Here is a 27,366-nt window from a genome sequence, read left to right as displayed (position 1 = left end):
GTTATGGACACTACAGCCAAAGGTAACTGATAGTGCTTTGGAGCAAAGCTTTTCAGCATTAGTGAAGAATAAGATATAATCAATACAAGTGGATATCACAGATCCAACACATGCACTCTAATTGGTTGAGTGATAATCTGGGTCAAATTACAGGCATTAGTCACAGTTAGAATTTTTCTCTTGAGAGGAATCGCTAGTTGCTAACCAGTCAATGTTCAGGTCACCCAATGTTCAGGTCACCCTTTGTTGTGTCAAATACAGATTTTGTGTCACATGTGTCTCCAACTTTCTCACTATCCTTATCTTACCCAGTGAAGTTACATGTTTAGGAGAAATTGTTTAATTAATGACAGGTCCAGTATAGGTCTAGTATAGCCAATAAATATAATGTATTCTCAAGGTTTACTATTCCAAAGGGATAGTAAATGCATACAAAATAACAAAAACATCACAGGTCAGGGACATCTGAGGTAAAACCGGGACAGTTCCAAACCATTATGTCTTTCTCTTATTCACTGCCAGAGAGGGGGAGGATTAGATTAGAGAACAGAGAGAAAGACAGTGTAACGTGGTGAGGTTGGACCCAGGTGCAGAGAAGAGACCGGATGAGGAATCAGTGGTTAAGGATAAACATAAATACTTTACTGATAAACAGTAGCTGCAGGATCACAATACACTGGAAAAAAACAACAAACACTAAGTCTTGAAAACTCACTCAGGAAACAAATGCACACGGTAAACAATTCAACCTTCTGCAAAGGAAACCAGAAAACAAACCTCTTTTAACAGGGAAATATTAATGAGTAATAGGACACACCAGACTGTCATTATTGTCTATAGGACATTCTCTGCCACCCTCTGGTGACAGGTAGAACCATGACAGTACCCTCCCTTCTAGGATCGCTCCAGCCGCTGAGCCAGGGCGACCACCACATAGTTGCTTAAAGTCCCTAACAATTCCCGGATCCAGGATGACCCGGGCAGGCACCCACTCCCACTCCTCGGGACCGTAGCCCTCCCAGTCCACCAGGTACTGCAGGGTGCCTTGGACTTGACAAGCCTCCAACAAACGGCGGACAGTTTAGGCTGGGCTTGAGGGGGCGGAGCAGCAGGTGTGGAGGGAGAGAAGGGACTGGTCCTTACCATCTTGAGACGGGAGACATGGAAGGATGGACAGACCCTCAGACCTGGGAAGCTGGAAATGATAGGTGATCGGGTTGATGCGACTCAGGATCTCGAATGGTCCTATGCAGCATGGAGCGAGTCCACCTTTCAAGGGAAGATCACACACTTGAACGGCGACAGTTCGGCAGTGTGTTATGAGCATATTCTGCCCAGATGAGGAACTTGCTCCAGCTACTGGCCTGAGTGGAGACGAAACAGCAGAGGAACTTCTCCAGCTCCTGGTTGGCCTGCACAGTTTTTCCATTAGACAGTATAGGTATTGTCCCAAAATGTTCACAATATTGCAACATGAACTTCCAAATAATAAATGTGTACAAATTATATTGGACCTGTATAATGTATTTATTTTTCTGGCCCAGAAATGGCTTTTGACGAACAAATGGGTCCCAAAAAAATCAGTTCAGGGTCTCCATAAAGGAATGTCCTGTACAATAAATAAAAAATATATATATATTTATTTTCCACCATTAACATTTTCACCATTCAATTTACTTTTCTGAGTTGTTTATCATTAAGTGAAATGTTCTGATCCTAAAGTGTGTTTTATGCTCTGTCATGGTTAAAAAAGCCATAAAATGAAAAAAATATATATGGCTATTGGCCAATACTACAAATAAATATCTGATATAGGGTGTGTGGAACCCCGAGGAGAGACTCACCGACACCCTCAACAGGGAACAGAAAGCCTTCCAATACCGTGCAACGAACTGGGGCCCACGATCTGAGACAATGTCCTGGGGAAGTCCGTGTAGTCGAAAGACATGGGTAATCTTTCCCTGAGGGCAACTTAAGTAAGGCGATGAAATGGGCTGCCTTGGAGAACCGATCGATGACCACCAGTATAGTGGTAAGCCCTTGGGATGGAGGTAAACCCTGTGATAAAGTCTAAGGACAGATGGGACCAGGGCCAGCTGGGGATGGGCAGAGGTTGGAGAAACCCAGCTGGTAGCTGTTGTGAGGACTTGCTTTGGGCACAGGTGGAACAGGCTGCAACAAAGGATCTCACATCCTCAATCATGGGCCACCAGAATTTCCGCCTCAGGAACTCCCGTGTCCGATTAACCCCTGGATGCCCAGTTAATTTTGAGGATTGTCCCCATTGTAGCACTCGAGAACGGGCTGATTGTGGAACAGGGTCTGGGCTTGTCGTACCGTGGTCTCAATACTCCCGATGTCACAGGAAGGCCAAAAAGACCATCAAGGACAACAACCACCCAAGCCACTGCCTGTTCACTCCGCTACCATCCAGAAGGTGTGGTCAGTACAAGTGCATCAAAGCTGGGACAGAGAGACTGAAATACAGCTTCTATCTCAAGGCCATCAGACTGCTAAACCGCAATCACTAACTCAGAGAGGCTGCTGCCTACATAGAGACTCACTAGTCACTTTAAATAATGCCACTTTAACAATGTTTACATATCTTACATTACTCATCTCATATCTATATACTGTATCGTATACTATCTATTGCATCTTGCCTATGCTACTCGGCCATCGCTCATCCATATATTTATATGTACATATTCTTAGTCCATACCTTTAGATTTGTGTGTATTAGGTAGATGTTGGGGAATTGTTAGATTAAGATATATATATTGTTTTATAATACAAAACATACACATAGAAATGACAACATCACACAAACATCCACTACATCACACCTGCTCAGACCCACATGCGCAGCATCACTCTCCACCACATGGCCTTAAACTACACCATTTTGTTTCTCTTTGTCACCCACGTACTTTCAACATGTAGATAATAAAGCATTTTACCTTCCCATTGTGTTAACGGAGGATTGTTTGATTTCGTACATTTTTTCAAGATGATTGACAAGAAAAGTAGCATCAAACCTGCACCTCAAATGGTATGTCTTTAAATATGCCGACAGATCAAAAGTAAACTCTTTCTATCTCTACCCATAACTTTTGGACTTTATAACATTCCCAGAAGGCATGGATTATTATAACTTGATGAAAAATGAACCTGGTAATATAATTTCCTTTACTGTGGGCCTAAGATCTATGGCTTTAACCTTCTGAATGAATGATTATATTGAAGAAAGAATCCGCCTCTTATGAGTTCTGAGAGCCGATCCGTTACTCAACGGACTAACATCAATTTATTTAGCCTAATAGTAGGCTATTATTCCCCTTTTCCTGCATGAATTAATTTGCATGAATTAATTTGTATGCATGTCTATTCAACATTTAGCTAAAAAAGAAACCATGCCATGAATAATTAACAATATATTTTTCTTTTCACAATGCAATGCATGTCACGCCCTGACCTTAGTTTTCTATGTTTTATGTATTCTTTTGGTCAGGTCAGTGTTCTTTATTTCATTAAAGAAGAATGTATTCATATCACGCTGCGCCTTGGCCTCCTCTATACGACTAACGTGACAATGCAGTACATTGACAACTCAAATCACTTTGAAAGACCCTTCTAATATTAGCTATTAAAACAATAACTTCAAAAACAGTCCATTCAATCACTCTGATTTCTTCAGATTGCTGTGCAGGAAAAGGATATCATCCACCATGCAGATGGCTTCTCTCTGAAACAACACATCCCTCTGTTGGTGACATTTAATCCTTTGGAGCCAGACAACAACCAGGTGAAGAGTAGGCTGTTTGCTTGCCTCCAAGTCGAGTGTGAAGCGATAGCGGAACAACAAGATCCACAAGTATTCTTTCACAACAGCTGGCCTTATGTTATCTACAGTTTTGACCTGGGAACTGTCCTACTCCATGGTGAATCCCACCCTCTCCACGAGCACCCACTCTTTGTTTATGTAATGGGCTGTAGGGCACAAGTATCCTTTTTCAAAAATCGTAAAGAAACAAACACCTCCATTAATTTACAAAAGGATAGTCTAACAGCTCGGATAGGTGTGAAAAATCCCCCAATTTGTGCCACAGTTTAGATTACCGATAGATGTTGCAGTCAGTCAGAGTTGAGTCATATTGTAAAGTGTAGCCTAACGGACAAAAAGGGCAAACTTACAAGGTATTCGAGGCTTAAGTCCCATTTGGCTCAGTTGGTAAAGCATGGCACTTGCAACTCCACAGTTGTAGGTTTGATTCTTATGGGGGACCAGTACGAAAAAGTATGGAAATGCATGGAAATCGTTCTGGATAAGAGTGTCTGCTAAATGACTAAAGTTTTACATTTCTAACTCAATATCACAGACCTGATTTGTCCTAATGAAAAATGCATCAACCCCTACAAATATGTCAATCTTATAATCCACATAATAATTCAAATGAAATGAGCTGTAGCGAGAGAGAGAGACTGTGTATGCTACAGACGATCAGAAAGAATGTGTCTTTAACCCTGCATTATAGTATAACTTATTATGAATGAAAGCCACGAATGAGTGAGTCATACAGCTGTCTGCGGTTCTGAAACAATCTTCAGTGCAGCATTGAATTGCCGCTTTTCCCTATATGTTGCTATGTGCATAGTACCGAAGTCAACCAGCATTTTGGTGTTGAGAACAACGCGGTAGAGGCAGCAGCGGAGAAACATCCCTTGCCTTAACTGTCTAAGAAAATTGAGGAGAGGAAACCCAAATTTAAATAGGTCTATAATCAAAAGCCTAACTGTTAAAAGGTGCCTGGCTTTATAAATCATAACCATATATATCGTCAGAAACAAGACAGATCCTGCTTCTGTTCCCTGTTTGAGTGTTTGTTTAATAGCCTACTGATTCTGTGAGCACCAAATATCTGGCAGTTTTTTATCTTTTGCTATGCTGTAATAAAGGCTTTAAAAAAAATGTTAGAACAGACTTTCTGGTATTACTTAGAATGTATTTTGTGTTGTTTACGCTGTTCCAAGCAGGCAGAAAAATGATATTGTAATCTAACAGCACCTGTCGTTAACACATATTGTGCACACCGGCAGCAAACCACCCTGCATACCACTGCTGGCTTGCTTCTGAAGCTAAGCAGGGTTGCTCCTGGTCAGTCCCTGGATGGGAGACTTGTTGGAGGGCCAGTAGGAGGCATTCTTTCCTCTGGTCTAAAAATATCCCAATGCCCCAGGGCAGTGATTGGGGACACTGTCCTGTGTAGGGTGCTGTCTTTCAGATGGGATGTTAAACGGGTGTCCTGACTCTCTGAGGTCATTAAAGATCCCATGGCACTTGTTGTAAGAGTAGGGGTGTTAACCCCAGTGTCCTGGCTAAATTCCCAATCTGGCCCTTAAACCATCACGGTCACCTAATAATCCCCAGTTTACAATTGGCTCATTCCCCCTCCTCTCCCCTGTAACTATTCCCCAGGTCGTTGCTGTGAATGAGAACGTGTTCTCAGTCAACTTACCTGGTAAAATAATAGATACATTTTTAAAAAACCACAGCTGTTACTCCTATACCCTTATTATAATAAGTCATGTCATTTTCATTATAGTAGTAGCCTTGTATAACAAACAGCGAGCTGTAGGCCAAAGTGCCCACCCTGTTTAGTCTTAATACCATAACTTTCTACTCATGAAGCTATGCATGAAGCCTCTTTAGTCATAAGAGTTCCACCTAGTTGACAGATACTTAGGAGACTTCATGAGCTGTTCAAGTTAAGAGTTACCAGCAGGTGTCTTGATTATAGAAAAGGGCAGCGAGTCAGTGGTTCCTGTGCCATAGAGAGGCATTTGCTTTGGCGTTGTTCAAATAATGTTTAGAGATTTCTATATAATCAACCCATGAATAATCTAGACCTACATGCAACAGTGGCTTTTGTGCTTTTTACAATGATTTTACATGAGGCCTAATTCACATGGTATGCCTGAAAACTTAGAACCACTAGGCTAATAAATTATCAAATGTTCCTTTCGACTATTTCATTAATCTATATATTTTTATTTCAAGTTAACCCTTTGGAGCGCATGCAAAAGTGATTTAGAGTTGTTGAAAGAGAGTGACGAGTGTGTTCCACTTCCATAATACTGTATGATTCAGAATATCAAAATATCAGAATTGGTTAAATAATGTTATGCATGCCAACATTTAAGGCAATAATTAAGAGGAGGCAAAGTTATCATGTCAGGCAAAAATGATAGTTTTACCATTGCAGTATTTGCTGTACAGTCACATTCACTTTGGTTGTCTGTAGTGTCCAGTAGAATTCACAGCTGGCAATGCCTCATCTGTGGGCCAGGTGTAAATCGTTCGGCAAGCTATTGTTGCAATACAAAACAAGCCATTCACCCTTGATGGGCTATAAGCAGGACAATAGACTTGCTGAGTTGATTTCTATTTTTAGGAACTTGAAATGTATTAATGGACGTTTTAGGTATAGCTATACCTAGGCTACTGTAAAATGCATTCTCTTAGGCCTACAGCTCGATACAAGGCTACTAGTCTACTAAGCCTACTAATGATAATGACATGACTTGTTATTATAATGATAACAATATGAATAATTGTAATAAGAAGATCAATAAGGAGGATAGGAGGAGTGAGTGTATGCAGTATGTGTGTCCTTGTGTCTGTGTCAAACATGTGCTGCTAGATAAAACAAAAAGAATCGGACCAATTTTTGGGTCGTCCCAAGGGTCCCAAGGGTCGCATAGGGTCGTCCCAAGGATCCCAAGAGGGTACTAACCCTAGTTAGCAGGCTAGATGGGGGTGGAAAAACGTGAATTGGATACTTTTTAAATTTTTTGTTTCACCTTTATTTAACCAGGTAAGCTAGTTGAGAACAAGTTCTCATTTACAACTGCGACCTGGCCAAGATAAAGCAAAGCAGTGCAACAGAAACAACAACACAGAGTTATACATGGAATAAACAAGCGTACAGTCAATAACACAATAGAAAAAAAAGCAAGTCTATATGCAGTGTGTGCAAATGGCATGAGGAGGTAAGGCAATAAATAGGCCATAGTAGCAAAGTAATTACAATTTAGCAGATTAACACTGGAGTGATAGATGAGCAGATGATGATGAGCAGATGGTGTGTAAGTAGTGATACTGGTGTGCACAAGAGCAGCAAAGTAAATAAAAACAATATGGGGATGAGGTAGGTAGATTGGGTGGGCTAATTACAGATGGACTATGTACAGCTGCAGCGATCGGTTAGCTGCTCAGATAGCTGATGTTTAAAGTTAGTGAGGGAAATGTAAGTCTACAGCTTCTGCGATTTTTGAAATTTGTTTCAGTCACTGGCAGCAGAGAACTGGAAGGAAAGATGGCCAAAGGAGGTGTTGGCTTTGGGATGACCAGTGAGATATACCTGCTGGAGCGCGTGCTTTGGGTGGGTGTTGTTATCGTGACCAGTGAGCTAAGATAAGGCAGAGCTTTACCTAGCATAGACTTATAGATGACCTGGAGCCAGTGAGTCTGGCGAATATGTAGCGAGGGCCAGCCGACTAGAGCATACAGGTCGCAATGGTGGGTAGTATAAGGCGCTTTGGTAACAAAACGGATGGCACTGTGATAGACTGCATCCAATTTGCTGAGTAGAGTATTGGAAGTTATTTTGTAGATGACATCGCCGAAATCGAGGATCAGTAGGATAGTCAGTTTTACTAGGGTAAGTTTGGCGGCATGAGTGAAGTCCCTGACAAGTGACAACCCATACACAAAAACGTAACTACGAAGCTCTACTTTGTAACCTGCTGTGTTTTTTTTGTGTCTCTGAAAACAATTTAGTGACAGCTTGGGGAATACCCTTTGCAAAAAGCAAATATAACACCAGATTTCGAGGGCTATACTAAAGGGCTGTAATGTTAACGTTACCACAGAGTCAAACGTTATTAGCTCGATACATGCTTTACATTTGGGCATAGCATCCATTGATTGTCACGACACCCAACACCCTACCGTGACAATTCAAGTAACATTATAAACTGGGTGCTTCGAGTACTGAATGCTGATTGGCTGACAGCCGTGGTATATCAGACCGTAAACCACTGGTATGGCAAAACATTTATTTTTTACTGTTCTAATTACGTTGGTAACCAGTTTATAATAGCAATAAGGCACCTCGGGGGTTTGTGGTATATGGCCAATATACCACGGCTAAGGGCTGTATCCAGGCACTCCGCGTTGCGTCATGCTTAAGAACAGCCCTTAGCCATATACCACAAACACCCATGGTGCCTTATTGCTTAAGTGTATGGCCAGTGCGCATTGCTGTCACTTTATTGAGCTGGCAAGCGTCTGTCAACTCAGGACTCCACATAGAAATAGTAACAGCTAGTTCACAGTAGTTCACTCTCATCTCCTACTAGTGTAGTTGTGTTGGGTGATAGTATTCAGTCTTGCTGTAGTGCGCCAAGGCAAGATAAGCTTATAGCCATGTAAAGAGCACCCACTCCAGGACAAATTATGAAATGCGAAAAAAAAGTAAAATTCTACAAAGAATAGCTTTTTTCCGAGCATTTTCTCCACATCTTAGATCAATCCTTACGCCAATACAAATACAGTACATCTGTAAAAGCCTAATATCAGCCGACAAAATAGGCTCCATGTAATATCTGTTATTGGGCGTGTAAGTCATAGAAGAGATATTATTGGTGGGTGACTGATAACTTGGCAGTTTGGGTGTTGGAGCTGTACTACTCACATGAGCAGGTTGCTAGGTGCAGACATGGACCTCTCCGCTCTACTCCTGGGACACTCATAGGGGTTACTGAAGGATCTCTTGCGCAGCATGGCCTTCACCAGGATCTGAAACACATACACACAACACACACAGGTCTTAGAATCAGATGATACACACACAGACGTGCACACGCACACACAGACCCATGACCACACAAACACATGTTTGTACGTCCATGAAGGCAGGCAGACACAAAGGCATGCGTACACACACATACACACACTTCAGACTCCTTACCACGGTGGACAGGCTGGGGACAAACTTGACAGAGTTCTGCACCTCCTCTTCAGTGACCTCCACCACACTGCAGTGGTCCTCCTCTAGAGGCAGAGGATCACAACCATCCTGGGTCACCCACGGGTCCAACTGACGGAGACACACACAACCAGAATGTCACAATGATATGGTATGTGCTTGGGCACAACTGGACAAATCCTACCATGAGAGATATGCCCATGCAGAAGAATCTAAAGTTACTGTAAGAGCCTTGTCAAATAATTACTGGAGATGTGGATGATAAGACAACCTAATAAGGCTTCCTGAAATGATGGAACAGGACAAAAACACAGAGAAAAGCAAAAAGACAAAGCACTCAGAAAGCCTAGCAGAGAGAGGGGGAATAACTATCGAAATCATCTATTGGCCAGACTCTAGAAATGCCTGATGCTGTAAACAGTCTTCTAATGGCTAAGGCTGTCTACTGTCAGGGATGCCGTCAGGAGAGAGAGAGAGAGAGCGAGAGAGCGAGACAGCGAGAGAGAACGACACCAGGATGTCAGGTCTGGATAGTTCTTGCTTCCTCTATGTGTGTCAGTGGCTTTGAGTAAATTGAAGCATTTCATGGTAAGCTAATCAAAGATAGCAGCTAAGCCATTCTATTTTGATTTGAAACAGTCCATGCCTTTCTTTTCCATCCTTCTTTTTCTTCCTTCCTTCCTTCCATTATATTTCATTACCAATGGCAATTTGCATTCAAAGGAATACAATAACATTTGAATATGATGATATCATAATCAAGCATAGCAAATTTTGTAGATGTTTTAATTGAGAATGTTTGGTTGATAGGGGCCAATGTTTCTTTGGATATCAGTTTTGGTGGCAACAACCCCAAGACTAGATGTTAGACTTTTCTCTGCTATCAAAGATCATACATTTTTCCAATATATACATATCCCTTGCCCTATTCAGTAACCAGTGGAGGGGGCCACCCCCAGTCTCCCAGAGTTGTACATGGAGTAGTACCAGGAATTCTTGAACACATACAGTTGAAGTCGGAAGTTTACATACACCTTAGCCATATACATTTAAACTCAGTTTTTCACAATTCCATTGACATTTAATCCTGGTAAAAATTCCGTCTTAGGTCACTTAGGTCACCCCTTTATTTTAAGAATTTGAAATGTCAGAATAATAGTAGAGAGAATGATTTATTTCAGCTTTTATTTTTTTCATCAAATTCCCAGTGGGTCAGAAGTTTACATACACTCAATTAGTATTTGGTAGCAATGCCTTTAAATTGTTTAACTTGGGTCAAATGTTTTGGGTAGCCTTCCACAAGCTTCCCACAATAAGTTGGGTGAATTTTAGCCCATTCCTCCAGACAGAGCTGGTGTAATTGAGTCAGGTTTGTAGGCCTCCTTGCTCACACACACTTCTTCAGCTCTGCCCACACATTTTCTATGGGATTGAGGTCAGAGCTTTGTGACGGCCACCACAATACCTTGATTTTGTTGTTGAGAAGCCATTTTGTCACAACTTTGGAAGTATGCTTGGGGTCATTGTCCATTTGGAAGACCCATTTGCGACCAAGCTTTAACATCCTGACTGATGTCTTGAGATGTTGCTTGAATATATCCACATATTTTTTCTTTCCTCATGATGCCATCTATTTTGTGAAGTGCATCAGTCCCTCGTGCAGCAAAGCACCCCCACAACATATTTTTTGCAAACCTCCACCTTTTTCCTCCAAACATAACGATGGTCATTATTGCTAAACAGTTCTATTTTTGTTTCATCAGACCAGAGGACATTTCTCCAAAAAGTATGATCTTTGTCCCCATGTGCAGTTGCAAACAGTAGTCTGGCTTTTTTATGGCGGTTTTGGAGCAGTGGCTTCTTCCTTGCTGAGCGGCCGTTCAGGTTATGTCGATATAGGACTTGTTTTACTGTGGATATAGATACTTTTGTACCTGTTTCATCCAGCATCTTCACTACGTCCTTTGCACAAGGTCCTTTGCTGTTGTTCTGGGATTGATTTGCACTTTTAACACCAAAGTACGTTCATTTCTAGGAGACAGAACGCATCTGCTTCCTGAGGGGTATGATGGCTGCGTGGTCCCGTGGTGTTTATACTTGCGTACTATTGTTTGTACAGATGAACGTGGTACCTTCAGGCGTTTGGAAATTGCTCCCAAGGATGAACCAGACTTGTGGAGGTCTATAATGTTTTTTCTGAGGTCTTTTGATTTTACCATGATGTCAAGCAAAGATGCACTGAGTTTGAAGGTAGGCTTTGAAATACATCCACAGGTACACCTCCAATTGACTCGAATGATGTCAATTAGCCTATCAGAAGCTTCTAAAGCCATGACATCATTTTCTGGGATTTTCCAAGCCGTTTAAAGGCATAGTCAACTTAGTGTATGTAAATTTCTGACCCACTGGAAATGTGATTACAGTGAATTATAAGTGAAATAATCTGTCTGTAAACAATTGTTGGAAAAATTACTTGTGTCATGCACAAAGTAGATGTCCTAACCGACTTGCCGACTTATAGTATGTTAACAAGAAATTTGTGGAGGGGTTGAAAAAAAGAGTTTTAATGACTCAAACCTAAGCGTATGTTAACTTTCGACTTCAACTGTACATATCCACATTTATGTCTATGCTCCAGCACAACATCCAGTCCTTTTATGAGTACTTCTGCCAGCTTCAAGCCTTCTAATATAGGGAGCTGATGTGGAGGGCCGACATTGAGAGAGAGGCCCGCATGCACCCAGTGGTACAGAAAATAAAGGCCTGGTCTGACTCTGAGGACACTGCTGAAGAACAGGAAGAGGTCGTGGCGCCTCCACAGATGAGGCAACATGGGAACTCTGACGAGCAGTGGCTCTTTTCTGATGAGGAGATGGAGGAACTGGAGGCCATACCCACACCCACACATAGCCCCTGGAGAGAGATGATCCGCTGACAACAGATCAGATTACAAGTTAGAACTCGTAGGGAGAGAGGATTCAGCCTTCACCTTTAGTTTTGGGACTTCGCTTACTTGCACTTGTGTGTGATCTTTAACACTAAGGACAGCTGTTGATCTGGCAATCTACTGGGAGAACACGTTCAGTCATGTTCATGACCCATTCAGCACTGCCTGTTAATGAGTCCCATTGAAACTACCTTATGCAAGTAACCTCCTACAGTACCATTCATCTAAGTAAGGGGGATGACGGTGGAGCCCTGGACTGGTTCCTCCTCCCCTCACCTTGATCTCAGGTATGGTGATCCTGGTGTCAGGGTTTTTGTCCAACATTTTCAGGATAAGAGCCTTCAACTCCTCACTGATCTCTGGCCTACAAGAACACAGACACAGAGGTCAGATACACAGCGATCGGGGGGGGGGGGGGGGGGTTCGACAGTTCTGTTAACAGCAGTTATTGATCACATAAACAATGAACAGAGGTAAAAATCCTCCAACAGTATCCGTCTCAAATAATGACAGTGGTGGTAGCTAAGCTAACCCAGGCAGTGTTGTTTTAAGGTGTTTGCATTGAGATGAGCCCGTTATGTAATGTGATGTTGTTGTGTTAGGAGGACTAGGGAACAGCATGCTATCTTCCCACACAGAACAGCTAAGGGTCCACACCAGATGCACGCACGCATGCACAGAGACTATTTCAGTAAGCTGGGGATGACAAGATTACATGTCCTACACAGACAGGGAGACTATTTCATTAGGCTGGGGATGACAAGATTACATGTCTTCCCCACACATACTCCAGCTGACACTCTCGCTCTCTCTGTTTCGCTGTGCTCCTCTGTCTCCCTCTCCCGTCTGTTTTTATCTCACTCTTCTTCTTTCTTTCTCGCCTATACCGGACACAGAGAATTAGAATTTGCCTCCAGGCTACTTTTTGTCTGGCATTGGGTGTTTTTTCAGAGAGTGAAGGAGATAAGAGGATAGAGTGAATGAGAGAGAAGGAGAGAAGAGGAGAGAGGAGACTGGGAGTGAGTGTTACAGTCTGCAGGTAACCACTACTGACACTCCGGTTTGGCTTCAGAGGATCCGTTTTTTTTTATCACATTCCTAGTCAACTGTCAGTTGACAGTTGACTAGGAACATCACCATACTTTTGAAGGGTGTGTGTGCTTGTGTGAGAGTGACTCCTCTGAGCAACAGCTAAGTTGGCAGCGTCGGTTTCAACTCTGGGATGTCTGGAACATCAAGTCTGTCTCATTTAATAAAGAGGACGGAGGGGTGATGGAGTAATGGGAAAGACAGAGAAAAAGAGAGACTTACGACTCTGGGAACTCCACACATTTAGTCCTGATCTTATTGTGTAGAACCAGGATGTATTCATCAATGAACGGACACTGCAAGTTGAAAAGCGAAAAGAGGAGAGGACAGATGAGGAGAGGTAAAAAAAGTGAGCGTTATAAGTTATAATTAAAATTCTAAGAACATCTTGGGGCAAAACAAATCTGTATTCCTAGGTAAGAGCATAAATATGATGTGCACCAGACTGCACTAAAATAAAATGCTAAATGTTCCACTGTTCCATTAGACGTCTGTGAGAAGTTATATACAGAGGGGCCAGCTGTGCTAGCAGAGACTCATGACTATCTATACATAGGAAAAACCCCTCTTCCACCACTTCTCCCATAGCATGTCACTGAAAAAAATAATGTTTGGTGGCAGGCTGGGAAGTAGTGAAAAGAAGAGAAAATGGATACAGAAATCAGCTGGCTTGCTTACCTTCCCAAACACAAAGCAGTAGACAGTCACTCCCATGGCCCATACATCCAATGCCTGAAAAACAATAGCAGTCAAACGGTAAGAGGAGCTGTACCAGTGAACACATAGAGAAACACAGACTCATAGACTCAGAATAAGATTACACAGACAGACATACAGACTGACAGACAGACACAAAAAGACACAGACAGGTAGATACAGACAGATAGACAAGCACTCAAGCACACACAAATACACACACCCACACACACAGACACACCGCTCATACCACTTTCCAAGTTCACTATCAGCCCAACGAGTGTATCTCTAGGGACCTTTGCAGGGCAATCAGATAAGAAACAGAATCAGAGAGCCAATCGAGCCAGCCTGCAGCCATCCATCAGTCTCATTCCTGCCCTGCTCTCTCTCTCTTCACCCCCCCCCCTCCCCATCTCTCTGCCCTCGATCTAACAGCTGGGTTCCAATGTGCAGCACACTGACTGACCAGGACACTCTCTCTCTCTGCCTGCTTGGCTTGCTTACTGGCTGGCCCGGCTGGCACTATGATTGATAAACCCTGCCCTCTGACCCCAGCCACTCTTTCACACAGCCTATCTTCTTTCACATGGCCCATTAGAGCACTGCACAGCCAATCTCTTCTATACAGATACAGACAGGCTACTGCAATTTCAGAGCGACTGAGAGAGTGGCTTTTGTTTTGTGTGCTTTTAAACATCGTCCACTGAAATCAAATAATTTAGATTGTGTTTTGCTGCTGAGTATAGAATTAGCAGACGTCAATGATACAGTGTTTGCTCTCGAACAAGGTTCGGGGACTACTTGACAAATCAGAACAGGAGTGGCACTTGTACAGCACATGTTCCCTGAAGACAGACAGACCCAATTCATACTCTGCTGACAGTTTTGCCTGTCGTGCAATTTTCTGTTCCAAGTTCTCAGTTGCAGGCAGGGTCTTCCTGTCCGTGACAAACCCATCAAATCAAACGGGCATTTGGGGATTATCCAGAAAAAGGCCTGAAAATGAATTAGTTATCTTATATAAAGCGGGTGGGCTGATTAAATAGAAGCCCAAAGAGATGAGCTGTCAGTCAGAGCAGCACAAAGATGCTGATGTGTGTTGTGCTGCCTAGTGATGGACTGCTCTGCTCTCTCCTCTCCTCCTTTCCTCTCCTCTTGTCTCGCTGCCTGACACTTGTTGCTAAAGTATGCAGGGAGGGACACGGAAAGAGAGAGAGATAGAGAGAGAAGGAGGGAGAGAGGTAGGCTTCCTCCTGGCATCGTTGGCCCCACAAATGCTCTCCTCTCCTCCCCTCTCTTCTCCTATCCTCCCCTCACCTCTCCTCTCTGCTCCACTTTGACTGGCGGCGGCTCATTTTAATTTCATGGTTTTTATTCCTCTTCCTCCTATTTTGCCTCCTGTTCCTCAGCCTGTTCCACGGCTCGGCTGGCTACAGGCCAACATCTACTGCAAACGATGCTGCCAACCCTTGAACATCCACAGCTCTATATAAACAGCCTGGGAAATATACATTCCCCATGTTAGCAAAAATATTGTACTGCAACGAGAAAGCACACACACACACACACACACACACACACACACACACACACACACACACACACACACACACACACACACACACACACACATACACACACACACACACTCTTTGACCATACCTTTCCACTGAAGCTCTGGTGGATATCTGACAGGGTCTCTGGGGCCATGAAAGCAGGAGTCCCAGCCGTAGAGGAGAGCAGGGCATCGTTGCCCTCAAACTGGTTACTGACCCCAAAGTCAGCAATCTTCACATGGCCGTCATCCCCCAGCAGCACGTTAGCAGGCTTGATGTCCCGGTGGACAATCTTCTGGTAGTGCACTGAGGAGAATGGAGAGAGAACGAGAGATAGGCATTTTACAGGGTATTCTAGCAAAATAGCACCTTGTAGAACTTAGTATTCCATGGGCCTGCACCTGACCATTATGATTTGGCAAAGATCCAGCATTTTCTGTGGTCAGAAAATTGCAGGGCAATGCTAGTAAGGGGGGAAAGTGTGAGTGTTACTTCACGAAAGGCAGTATTTTTTGCCTTTCATGAAGTACTCTTTGAAGAGGTAGGTAGGGTTTCAGATGTTTTTCTGAAGATGGACAGGGACTCTGCTGTCCTAGCTTCAGAGTGAAGCTGGTTCCATCATTGGGGTGCCAGGACAGAGAAGAGCTTTGACTGGGATGAGCGGGAGCTGCCAAGAGACCAGAGGTGGCAGAATGGAGTACTCGGGTTGGGGTGTAGAGTTTGAGTATAGCCTGAAAGTAGGGAGGGGCAGTTCCTCTTGCTGCTCCGTAGGCAAGTACTATGGTCTTGTCGTGGATGCGAGCTTCGACTGGAACCAGTGGAGTGTGTGGGGTGACATGGGAGAACTTGGGAAGGTTGAACACCGCATAGCAACGATAGAAGAAACCGTGTGAGGATATGACGGAGCTGAGTGACTTGGTGTATAGAGAGAAGAGGAGAGGGCCACCAACCGAGCCCTGGGGGACACCAGTAGTGAGAGTACGTGGTGCAGACAGAGATCCTCCCCACATCACCTGGTAGGACTGGCCTGCCAGGTAGGATGCAATCCAAGAGTGTGTAGAGCCTGAGACGCCCAGCCCTGAGAGGGTGTAGAGCAGGATTTGATGGTTCATGGTGTCGAAGGCAGCGGATAGATCTAGGAGGATGAGAACTGAGGAGAGAGTCAGAATTGGCAGTGTGGAGAGCCTCTGGGATACAGAGGTGCAAAGTCTCGGTTGAGTGAACCCCGTCTTGAAGCCTGGTTCCGGTCAAGAAGATCGTTCTGAGAGAGATAGCGAGAGAGTTGGTCCGAGACAGGATGCTCAAGTGTTTTGGAAGGAAAAGAAAGATGGGATACCAGTGTCATTTTTTGACGTCAGATGGGTCGAGTGTTGTTTTCTTGAGGAGGGGAATGGTTACTCTGGCTATTTTGAAGTGAGAGGAGATGCAGCCAGTGGTCAGGGATGAGTTGATGAGGAACGTGAGAAGGTCTCCAGAGATGGTCTGGAGAAGGAGGGGTTGGGGTCGAGTGGGTAGGTTGTTGGGCGGCCGGACTTCACTAGTTGCAGGATTTCATCTGGAAAGAGAAAAAGGGCAGGAAGGTAGGGCAGGAGAGGAGGGCCGAGCCAGCTGGGAAGAAAGTGCAAGTCATAAGATGCAGAACGGGAGCAGAGTAGGGTTGAAGAGGCAGAATCAGGAGACAGGAGCTCCTCTACTTCTAATACCAGGCAAATAGGAAGACATCTTACTTATTATACATTTTAGTCATTTGGCAGATACTCTTATCCAGAGCAACTTACAAGAGCAATTAGGGTTAAGTGCCTTACTCAAAGGCACACCGACAGATGTTTTACGTAGTTGGCTCATGGATTCAAACCAGTGACCTTTCGGTTACTGGCCCAACACATTTAACACCTACAGTGGGGCAAAAAAGTATTTAGTCAGCCACCAATTGTGCAAGTTCTCCCACTTAAAAAGACGAGAGAGGCCTGTAATTTTCATCATAGGTACACTTCAACTATGACAGACAAAATGAGAAAAAGAAATCCAGAAATTCACATTGTAGAATTTTTTATGAATTTATTTGCAAATTATGGTGGAAAATAAGTATTTGGTCAATAACTAAAGTTTATCTCAATACTCTGTTATATACCCTTTGTTGGCAATGACAGAGGTCAAACGTTTTCTGTAAGTCTTCACAAGGTTTTCACACACTGTTGCTGGTCTTTTGGCCCATTCCTCCATGCAGATCTCCTCTAGAGCAGTGATGTTTTGGGGCTGTTGCTGGGCAACATGGACTTTCAACTCCCTCCAAAGATTTTCTATGGGGTTGAGATCTGGAGACTGGCTAGGCCACTCCAGGACCTTGAAATGCTTCTTACGAAGCCACTCCTTCGTTGCCTGGGTGGTGTGTTTGGGATCATTGTCATGCTGAAAGACCCAGCCACGTTTCATCTTCAATGCCCTTGCTGATGGAAGGCGGTTTTCACTCAAAATCTCACGATACACGGCCCCATTCATTCTTTCCTTTACACGGATCAGTCGTCCTGATCCCTTTGCAGAAAAACAGCCCCAAAGCATGATGTTTCCACCCCCATGCTTCACAGTAGGTATGGTGTTCTTTGGATGCAACTCAGCATTCTTTGTCATTCAAACACGGCGAGTTGAGTTTTTACAAAAAAGTTATATTTTGGTTTCATCTTGTCTTCCCAGCCTGGTGCAGGTCTACAATTTTGTTTCTGGTGTCCTTTGACAGCTCTTTGGTCTTGGCCATAGTGGAGTTTGGAGTGTGACTGTTTGAGGTTGTGGACAGGTGTCTTTTATACTGATAACAAGTTCAAACAGGTGCCATTAATACAGGTAATGAGTGGAGGACAGAGGAACCTGTTAAAGAAGTTGTTACAGGTCGGTGAGAGCCAGAAATCTTGCTTGTTTGTAGGTGACCAAATACTTATTTTCCACCATAATTTGCAAATAAATTCATAAAAAATCCTACAATGTGATTTTCTGGATTTTGTTCTTCTAATTTTGTCTGTCATAGTTGAAGTGTACCTATGATGAAAATTACAGGCCTCTCTCATATTTTTAAGTGGGAGAACTTGCACAATTGGTGGCTGACTAAATACTTTTTTGCCCCACTGTACGTACCTAGGGATGTGCATCTTTCCCTTTCAAGATGATTCGATACGTATTTAGATACAGTGGCATGCTAAAGTATTCACCCCCCGTTGCAATTTTCCTATTCTGTTACAACCTGAAATTAAAATGAATCAGAGGAATTTTTTGGGGGGGGATTGTATCATTTGATTTACACAACACGAAATAAGACAAAAAAAACAGAAAACTGGAGCGTGCATAACTATTCACACCTCCAAAGTCGATACTTTGTAGAGTCACCTTTTGCAGCAATTACAGCTGCATGTCTCTTGGGGTATATCTCTATAAGCTTGGCACATCTAGCCACTGGGATTTTTGCCCATTCTTCAAGACAAAACTGCTCCAGCTCCTTCAAGTTGGATGGCTTCCGCTGGTGTACAGCAATCTTTAAGTCATACCACAGATTCTCATTTGGATTGAGGTCTGGGCATTGACTAGGCCATTCCAAGACATTTAAATGTTTCCCCTTAAACCACACGAGTGTTGCTTTAGCAGTATGCTTAGGGTCATTGTCCTGCTGGAAGGTGAACCGCCGTCCCAGTCTCAAATCTCTGGAAGACTGAAACAGGTTTCCCTCAAGAATTTCACTCTATTTAGCACGATCCATCATTCCTTCAATTCTGACCAGTTTCCCAGTCCTTGCCAATGAAAAACATCCCTACGGCATGATGCTGCCACCACCATGCTTCACTGTGGGATGTTGTTCTCGGGGTGATGAGAGGTGCTGGGTTTGCGCCAGACATTGCGTTTTCCTTGATGTCCAAAAAGCTCAATTTTAGTCTCATCTGACCAGAGTACCTTCTTCCATATGTTTGGGGAGTCTCCCACATGCCTTTTGGTGAACACCAAACGTGTTCACTTACTTTTTTCTTTAAGAAATGGCTTTTTTATGTCCACTCTTCCGTAAAAGCCCAGCTCTGTGGAGTGTACGGCTTAAAAAGGTCCTATAGTCAGATACTCCAATCTCCGCTGTGAAGCTTTGCAGCTCCTTCAAGGTTATCCTTGGTCTCTTTGTTGCCTCTCTTATTAATGCCCTCCTTGCCTGGTCCCTGAGTTTTGATGGGCGGCCCTTTCTTGGCAGGTTTGTTGTGGTGCCATATTCTTTACATTTTTAAATAATGGATTTAATGGTGCTCCGTGGGATGTTACTGATATTGTTTATAACACAACCCTGATCTGTACTTCTCCACAACTTTGTGCCTGACCTGTTTGGAGAGCTCCTTGGTCTTCATAGTGCTGCTTGCTTGGTGGTGCCCCTTGCTTAGGGATGTTGCAGTCTCTGGGGCCTTTCAGAACTGGTGTATATAAACTATATGTGACAGATCATGTGACACTTAAATAAAGTCCACCTGTGTGCAAACTAACTAATTATGTAACTTCTGAAGGTAATTGTTGCACCAGATCTTATTCAGGGCGTGAATACATATGCACGCACCACTTTTCCGTTTAAAATGTTTAACTTTTTTTTTTAAACAAGTAATTTTTTTCATTTCAGTTCACCAATTTGGACTATTTTGTGTATGTTCATTACATGAAATCCAAATAAAAATCTACTTAAATTACTGGTTGTAATGCAACAAATGTAGCCTATGTTTTTGGTCGTTCCACTTTGTTTCTGAAATCACCATTACCCACTAATTAACTTGTCATTTTTTCAGATTAAGTGTTTGAGTTAGTAATGAGATCAAACAGGAGCTAGTTTTTGGTTCTACCTGGAACCAAAAAGGGTTATTCAAAGGGTTGGTTCTCCTGTGGCGACTGCTGAAGAACCCTTCTAGATAGTATCTTTTTTTCTAAGAGTGTAGCCCAAGCTTTGCCATGCTTCTACAGAAGCCTACAGAGCACATTAGATTGGATTATATTGTCCTCCAAGAAGGAAATTAATTTCCACATGCTTGTACATAAACAGAGACTAACAACAAACCCATACACCCAATCATAACATTTACAATAACAAACCAAACCAAATTTCCCTACTGTATAGAGAGCATACACTTCCTACGTAGCCCATTCTCTACAACGCTACTACAGTACAGTTTACCTATTGATGTACTGATTGTGCTCATAGCCCTGTGAGCCAGACCACACTCAGGCTAAAATGGCCTTAGAAAAGCCCTAATTGGTTATGAGCTCAATGGCGCTGAGGGGAGATTGTGTGTGACACACCAGAACAGAGAAGCCCTTTGGGACCTGAACATACTGTGGCTGGATGGGAGATAGATGAGGGATGAGTGGAAAACACAAAGAGGGGGGAAATGGAATCGGAAGTCTACCAGGCACACTGTTCAATGCTGTTCAGTTTAATGGAGGCAGTGGTGGTGTGCCTCTCCACTGAGATTGATATGAGGGTAGTGGGGTAGTCTGGTAGCTCAGAGCGAGACCCTCGGATGGTACCTACAATCATGTATACAGGTATGTGGGTCCTTACAGCGCTCCATGCCCAGGATATCAAGAACGATCTCTCTCAAGTAGAGGCAAGGAGGGGTGGAGGAGCAGTAAGGGAGGAAGAGGGGAGGAAGAGGAGAGGAGAGGGAGGAGTATGATGCTGGTACTCACAGTACTCAATGCCCAGGACAATGTCTCTGAAGTAGAGGCGTGTTTGATCCTCAGTGAAGGGGCTGTCTGTGGGGACCTCCATCACTGGACTGGGACCGCATCAGGAACCAACACACAAACACACAGAGAGAGTTAGCAAGAGAAAAAGACAGAGAGAGAGAGAGAGAGAGAGGGATAGAGACAGATAGAGAGACAGACAGACAGATGGAGAGACAGAGATGCAGGGAGACAAAGAGAGATCTTTTTGTCATTAACCGCTGGGAGGATACCGGTTAAGCTACTTTAGTTCCATTCCATATGGCATTTGAATACCGCCTGTATATATAGATCCAAATCGAAGCACACTCTGGAGCAGATTGTACAAACAATATTGTTACACAAGACAACCACACAACCTCCCACGTCACTGGTACCCAACATCTAATAATGGCATGTCAAATCAAGGACCAAAACAGCACCACCGGTAACAGCTCAATGTCTCCTGCTCACATAGACAAGACTTCATTTAATTCAGGGCTTAAATGGAACATGACCAATCTGTCCATGCTGTACAGAAAATGGTAGAGACTAGAGACATAGCTGCAGTCTGTTACTCAGTGTTAATTATCTATGCTTAGTCCCTTTACCCCTAGCTACATGTACAAATTACCTCGACTAAACTGTACCCCCGCACATAGACTCGGTACCGGTACCCGCTGTATGTAGCCTCGTTGTTGTCATTTTATTGTGTTACTTATTATTATTTTATACTTTTGTTTATTTTGTCAATATTTTCTTAACTCTTCTTGAACTGCACTGTTGGTTAAGGGCTTGTAAGTAAGCATTTCACAGTACAGTATACACCTGTTGTATTCGGAGCATGTGACAAAAAAAGTTTGATTTGATTTAACCACCAAATCACTAATCAGCTATTCGACAGACATCTAGCTACAACACTCAAATGTGTCTGAAGTCCTCCATTTCATTACATGACTCCAACTAAATGGCTATATCCTGAGTGTGTATAGATGGAAGAAGTAATGGAATTGAAGTTAAAGGGAAACTGCATTTCCATCTCCTCTCCGGGGAGAAATAGACCATTACAAATATAGAGACTGAGAAAAACTAAATGATCTATTCTCTCACTCTCTCTCTCACTCCCTTCCCTCTCCCCCCTTCTCTCTCCTTACCTTTCCACTTCTCTCGGTTCTCTGTCTGGCAATGGAAGGTCAGTACCTACCATGGAGATCAAATATTCACTTCTCTCTCTACCTCACTCCTCTCCTCTCTCTCTCTCTCCCCTTATTATTTTCCCCTCCTCTCTTTCTCCCCCTCTCTGTCTGAGTAACAGTTAAATAGGCAATAGGTGGATTAGCTGGGAAAAGTTTCCTTTCCATTGAAGCAAAATGTCTTGATTCAGAAATAACTCCCCCATGCGACAACCTCTATTTCTTCTGTTTTCTTCATAATGTCATAAAGCCGTTAGCTTCACATCAAATTGGCTTCTTTGTGATAGAAACAGGGGAATAGTATTACTAATAGCTGATAATGTGCTGTGAAAGTCCTGCCTACTTCCTGGATCATGTCCCATACTGTTTTTGAATGGGATTCACAAAAGGTTTTACTTTTTAAACATACTGTTTATCTTAAATGACAGCATTTTAATGAATTTGATGATAATACTCTTGAATCTCATTCAAAAACAATATGGGACTTAATCCAGGAAGTATACTTTCGTAGAGTATAGCTGATATTAATATTACATTTGGTGTCCAAAGCGTCTATGGGTCCAAAATGTCTTTGGGTCCAAAATGTCTTTGGGTCCATTTTTCTACAGGAAGGGATGTATAATTATTAACTGGACATGAAAGGGTTAACCAACAGAGCCTAATCAGTGGGGCAGAAAGTGTAGAGAAACCCTGGTGCAGTACTAATACCACTGATAATAACTGGCAAGTGTAAAACATAAGCACATAATGAATCCCGAGAGAGAGAGAGAGAGAGAGAGAGAGAGAGAGAGAGAGAGAGAGCAGTGAACAAACACAGGCACTACATCAGCTTTGAGTAATGAAGGAGAACACAGAAGAGAGGAGAAGGGGGATGAGGGGAAAAGGGAAGAGGGGATGGCAACCTGGTCTCAGAGCATTTCATATTATTCTGTATGTAAATCAAAAGTACTTTTGGGTTTCATTTTGAATGCTTAGCTGGACAGGAAAATGGTCCAATTCACACACTTAACTCAAATCAAATCAACCTTACAGTGAAATGCTTACTTACAATGCAGTTTAAAGAAAAATCAGTGTTAGGAAAGTATTTAGTTAAAATAAACTGAAGTAAAGAAGGAAAAAACAAAAATAAAAATAAATAAAAATAAAAATAAAATAACAGTAACGAGTCTATATACAGGGGGTACTGGTACAGAGTCAATGTGCGGGGGGCACAGGTTGGTCAAGGTAATTAAGGTAATATGTACATGTAGCTAGGTAAAGTGACTATGTATAGATAATAAACAGAGAGTAGCAGCAGCGTAAAAATGCAGGGAGGGTGGGGGTTCAATGCCTATGACTAGGGTGGCTGGAGTCTTTGACAATCTTTAGGGCCTTCCTCTGACACCGCCTGGTATAGAGGTCCTGGATGGCAGGAAGCTTGGCCCCAGCGATGTACTGGGCCATGCGCACTACCCTCTGTAGCGCCTTATGGATGGATGCAGAGCCGTTGCCATACCAGGCAGTGATGCAACCAGTCAAGATGCTCTCGATGGAGCAGCTGTATAACTTTTTGAGGATCTTAGGACCCATGCCTCATCTTTTCAATCTCTTGAGGGGGAATAGGTGTTGTGGTGCCCTCATCATGACTGTCTTGGTGTGTTTGGACCATGATAGTTTGTTGTTGATGTGGACACCAAGGAACTTGAAGCTCTCAACCTGCTCCACTTCAGTACTGTCAATGAAAATGGGTGAGTGCTCAGCCCTCCTTTTCCTGTAGTCCACGATCATTTCCTTTGTCTTGATCACATTGAGGGAGAGGTTGTTACCACACTGCCAGGTCTCTGACCTCCCTATAGGCTGTCTCATCGTTGTCGGTGATCAGGCCTACCACTGTTGTCTCATCTGCAAACTGTGGAGTGCAATAGAGATTGCGTCATCTGTGGATCTGTTGGGGCAGTATGCAAATTGGAGTGGGTCTTGCGTTTCTGGGATAATGGTGTTGATGCACTTCATGGCTACAGACGTGAGTGCCCTGGGTCGGTAGTCATTTAGGCAGGTTACCTTCGTGTTCTTGGCCACAGGAACAATGCTGGTCTGTTTGAAACATGTTGGTATTACAGACTCAGTCAGGGACAGGTTGAAAATGTCAGTGAAGACACTTGCAAGTTGGTCAGAGCATGCTTGTAGGTAATGTCCTGGTAATCCGTCTGGCCCTACGGCCTTGAGAATGTTGACCTGTTTAAAGGTCTTACTCACATCGGCTATGGAGAGCGTGATCACACAGTCATCCGGAACAGCTGGTGCTCTTATGAATGCATCAGTGTTGCTTGCTTCGAAGCGCACATAGAAGACATTTCGCTCATCTGGTAGGCTAGTGTCAGTAGGCAGCTCGCGGCTGTGCGAAAATGTGATATATTACATTTCATATGGTATGTATTCATTTGTGGGAGTCCATCACCTATTTGGTATGAGATGTTACGAATTACAATTCGTATTATATGTTATGAATTCGCAAAACGTACAATATGTTACGAATTATCAAAACATACAATATGTTCAGAATTTGCTAAAATTATGATATGTTACAAATTTTGCTAGGTGGCTAGGTTGCTAATGTTTGCTAGCTGGCTAACGTTAGCGAGGCTATGGGGTTGGTGTTAAGGTTTGGGATAAGTTTAGGAGGTAAGTTAAATGGTTAAGGTTAGGGGAAGGGTTAGCTAAAACGGTTACATTTAAGGTTAGGGAAAGGGTTAGCTAACATGCTAAGCAGTTGCAATGTAGCTAAAAAGTAGTATGTAGTTGAAAAGTTGCAAGTTAGCTAAAGCATAAGTTTCAAACTCGCAACCTTTGGGTTGTGTCACATTCTGACCTTAGTTTCTTTGTTTTGTCTTTGTTTTAGTATGGTCAGGGCGTGAGTTGGGGTGGGCAGTCTGTTTGTTTTTCTATGTTGGTTTCTGTGTTCGGCCTAGTATGGTTCTCAATCAGTGGCAGGTGTCGTTAGTTGTCTGATTGAGAATCATACTTAGGTAGCCTTTTTCCACCTGTGTTTCGTGGGTGTTTATTTTCTGTCTTTGTGTATGTCGCCAGACATGACTGTTTCGGTTTTCATTAATTCACTTTATTGTTTTTTGTATTTCAGTGTTCAGTTTGATTCATTAAATATTACATCATTAACACTTACCACGCTGCAAATTGGTCCTCCGATCCTTCACTTCTCCTCCTCAGAAGAGGAGGACGAGATCCGTTACAGGTTGCTAGATGTTCCCATTATATGCCCCAACCATTCACCCCGACCATCCACTCTAGTTTTGTTTTTGCATTAAGTAACCATATGTCCTTTGTAACCATACCAAACATAACATATCATACTAATTTAAGTATCCTGAATTTACGTGTACATGTTCATGCACGTGTTCATGTCTAGTCTATGAGACCAGGATGGGGGTGGGGACCAGGCTGTAATTATTGTTGGAAAAAGTGCTACTCACCCCTTTGGCATCAAATCAAACACTGCAGGAGAGGGAGAGAGGAGAAACACATCAGTCTACATACGGTGCATTCAGAAAGTATTCAGACCCCTTCCCTTTTTCAACATTTTGTTACGTACAGCTTTATTCTAAAATTGATTAAATAAATAAAAAATCTCATCAATCTACATACAATACCCCATAATGACAAAGATAAAACAGGTTTTAGACATTTTTGCAAATGTATTAAAAATAAAAATGCAGAAATACCTATTTACATAAGTATTCAGACCCTTTGTTATGAGACTCAAATCAAATTGTATTGGTCACATACACATGGTTAGCAGATGTTAATGAACTTGAGCTCAGGTGCATCCTGTTTCCATTGATCATCCTTGAGATGTTTCTAGAACGTGATTGGAGTGCACCTGTGTTAAATTGAATTGATTGGACATGATTTGGAAAGGCACACACCTACAGTTGACATTGCATGTCAGAGCAAAAACCAAGTCATGAGGTCGAAGGAATTGTCCGTAGAGCTCCGAGACAGGATTGTGTCGGGGCACAGATCTGGGGAAGGGTACCAAAACATTTCTGCAGCATTGAAGGTCCCCAGGAACACAGTGGCCTCCATCATTCTTAAATGGAAGAAGTTTGGAACCACCAAGGCTCTGCCTAGAACTGGCCGCCCGACCAAACTGAGCAATAGGTAGAGAAGGCCCTTGGTCAGGGAGGTGACCAAGAACCCGATGGTCACTCCGACAGAGCTCCAGAGTGGAGATGGGAAAACCTTCCATAAGGACAACCAACTCCAACTTCATGGTAGAATTGTCAGACGGAAGCCACTCCTCAGTAAAAGGCATGACAGCCCGCTTGGAGTTTGCCAAAAGGCACCTAATGGACTCTCATACCATGAGAAACAAGATTGAACTATTTGGCCTAAATGCCAAGCTTCGCGTCTGGAGGAAACCTGGCACCATCCCTACGGTGAAGCATGGTGGTGGCAGCATCATGCTGTGGGGATGTTTTTCAGTGGCAGGTACTGGAAGACCAGTCAAGAGTGAGGGAAAGACGAACAGAGCAAAGTCCAGAGAGATCCATTATGAAAACCTGCTCAGAGCGCTCAGGACCTCAGACTGGGGCGAAGGTTCACCTACTAACAGGACACTCACCCTAAGCACACAGCCAAGAGAACGCAGGAGTGGCTTCGGGACAAGTCACTGAATGTCTTTGAGTGGCCCAGCCAGAGCCCGGACTTTAATCCAATCAAGACCTGACTATAGCTGTGCAGCGACGCTCCCCATCCAACCTGACAGAGCTGGAGAGGATCAGCAGAGAAGAATGGGAGAAACTTCCCAAATACAGGTGTGCCAAGCTTGTAGCATCATACCCAAGAAGACTCAATGCTGTAATCACTGCCAAAGGTGCTTCAACAAAGTACTGAGTAAAGGGTCTGAATACTTTCTTTTTTTTTTGCAAAAATGTTTTAAAAAAAGCTGTTTTTGCTTTACAGGGGAATAAACAATTGAACCCATTTTAGAATAAGGCTGTAACATAACAAAATGTGGATAAAGTAAAGTGGTCTGAATACTTTTTGAATGCACTGTACAGTACATACATGTCTGTCAAAGAGACTGGGACACCGTGAAGTCCATGGAGAACAAGAGCACCTCCTCCCAGCTG

The 27,366-nt window shown here is 43.1% G+C and overlaps 1 protein-coding gene across 2 annotated transcripts in view; it reads right to left on the bottom strand.

The window, feature by feature from the left end:
• LOC109891854 (calcium/calmodulin-dependent protein kinase kinase 1) overlaps window positions 1-27,366 on the bottom strand; it is a 141,083-nt gene that overhangs the window by 23,056 nt on the left and 90,661 nt on the right. For both annotated transcript variants that reach the window (XM_031826997.1, XM_031826998.1), the window contains exons 8-15: window positions 25,705-25,726; window positions 21,030-21,118; window positions 15,445-15,644; window positions 13,765-13,818; window positions 13,309-13,382; window positions 12,274-12,361; window positions 9,033-9,161; window positions 8,757-8,860 (exon numbers count right to left, since the gene is read on the bottom strand). In XM_031826997.1, the coding sequence (XP_031682857.1) occupies window positions 8,757-8,860; window positions 9,033-9,161; window positions 12,274-12,361; window positions 13,309-13,382; window positions 13,765-13,818; window positions 15,445-15,644; window positions 21,030-21,118; window positions 25,705-25,726 (760 nt within the window). The remainder of the gene's footprint in view (window positions 1-8,756; window positions 8,861-9,032; window positions 9,162-12,273; window positions 12,362-13,308; window positions 13,383-13,764; window positions 13,819-15,444; window positions 15,645-21,029; window positions 21,119-25,704; window positions 25,727-27,366) is intronic.

The sequence above is a fragment of the Oncorhynchus kisutch genome, linkage group LG6 (genome assembly GCF_002021735.2).
Source record: "Oncorhynchus kisutch isolate 150728-3 linkage group LG6, Okis_V2, whole genome shotgun sequence".
Classification (NCBI taxonomy): domain Eukaryota; kingdom Metazoa; phylum Chordata; class Actinopteri; order Salmoniformes; family Salmonidae; genus Oncorhynchus; species Oncorhynchus kisutch.
The sequence above is the reverse complement of the archived record's forward strand: the minus strand, read 5'-3'. Positions and strand labels throughout refer to the sequence as shown.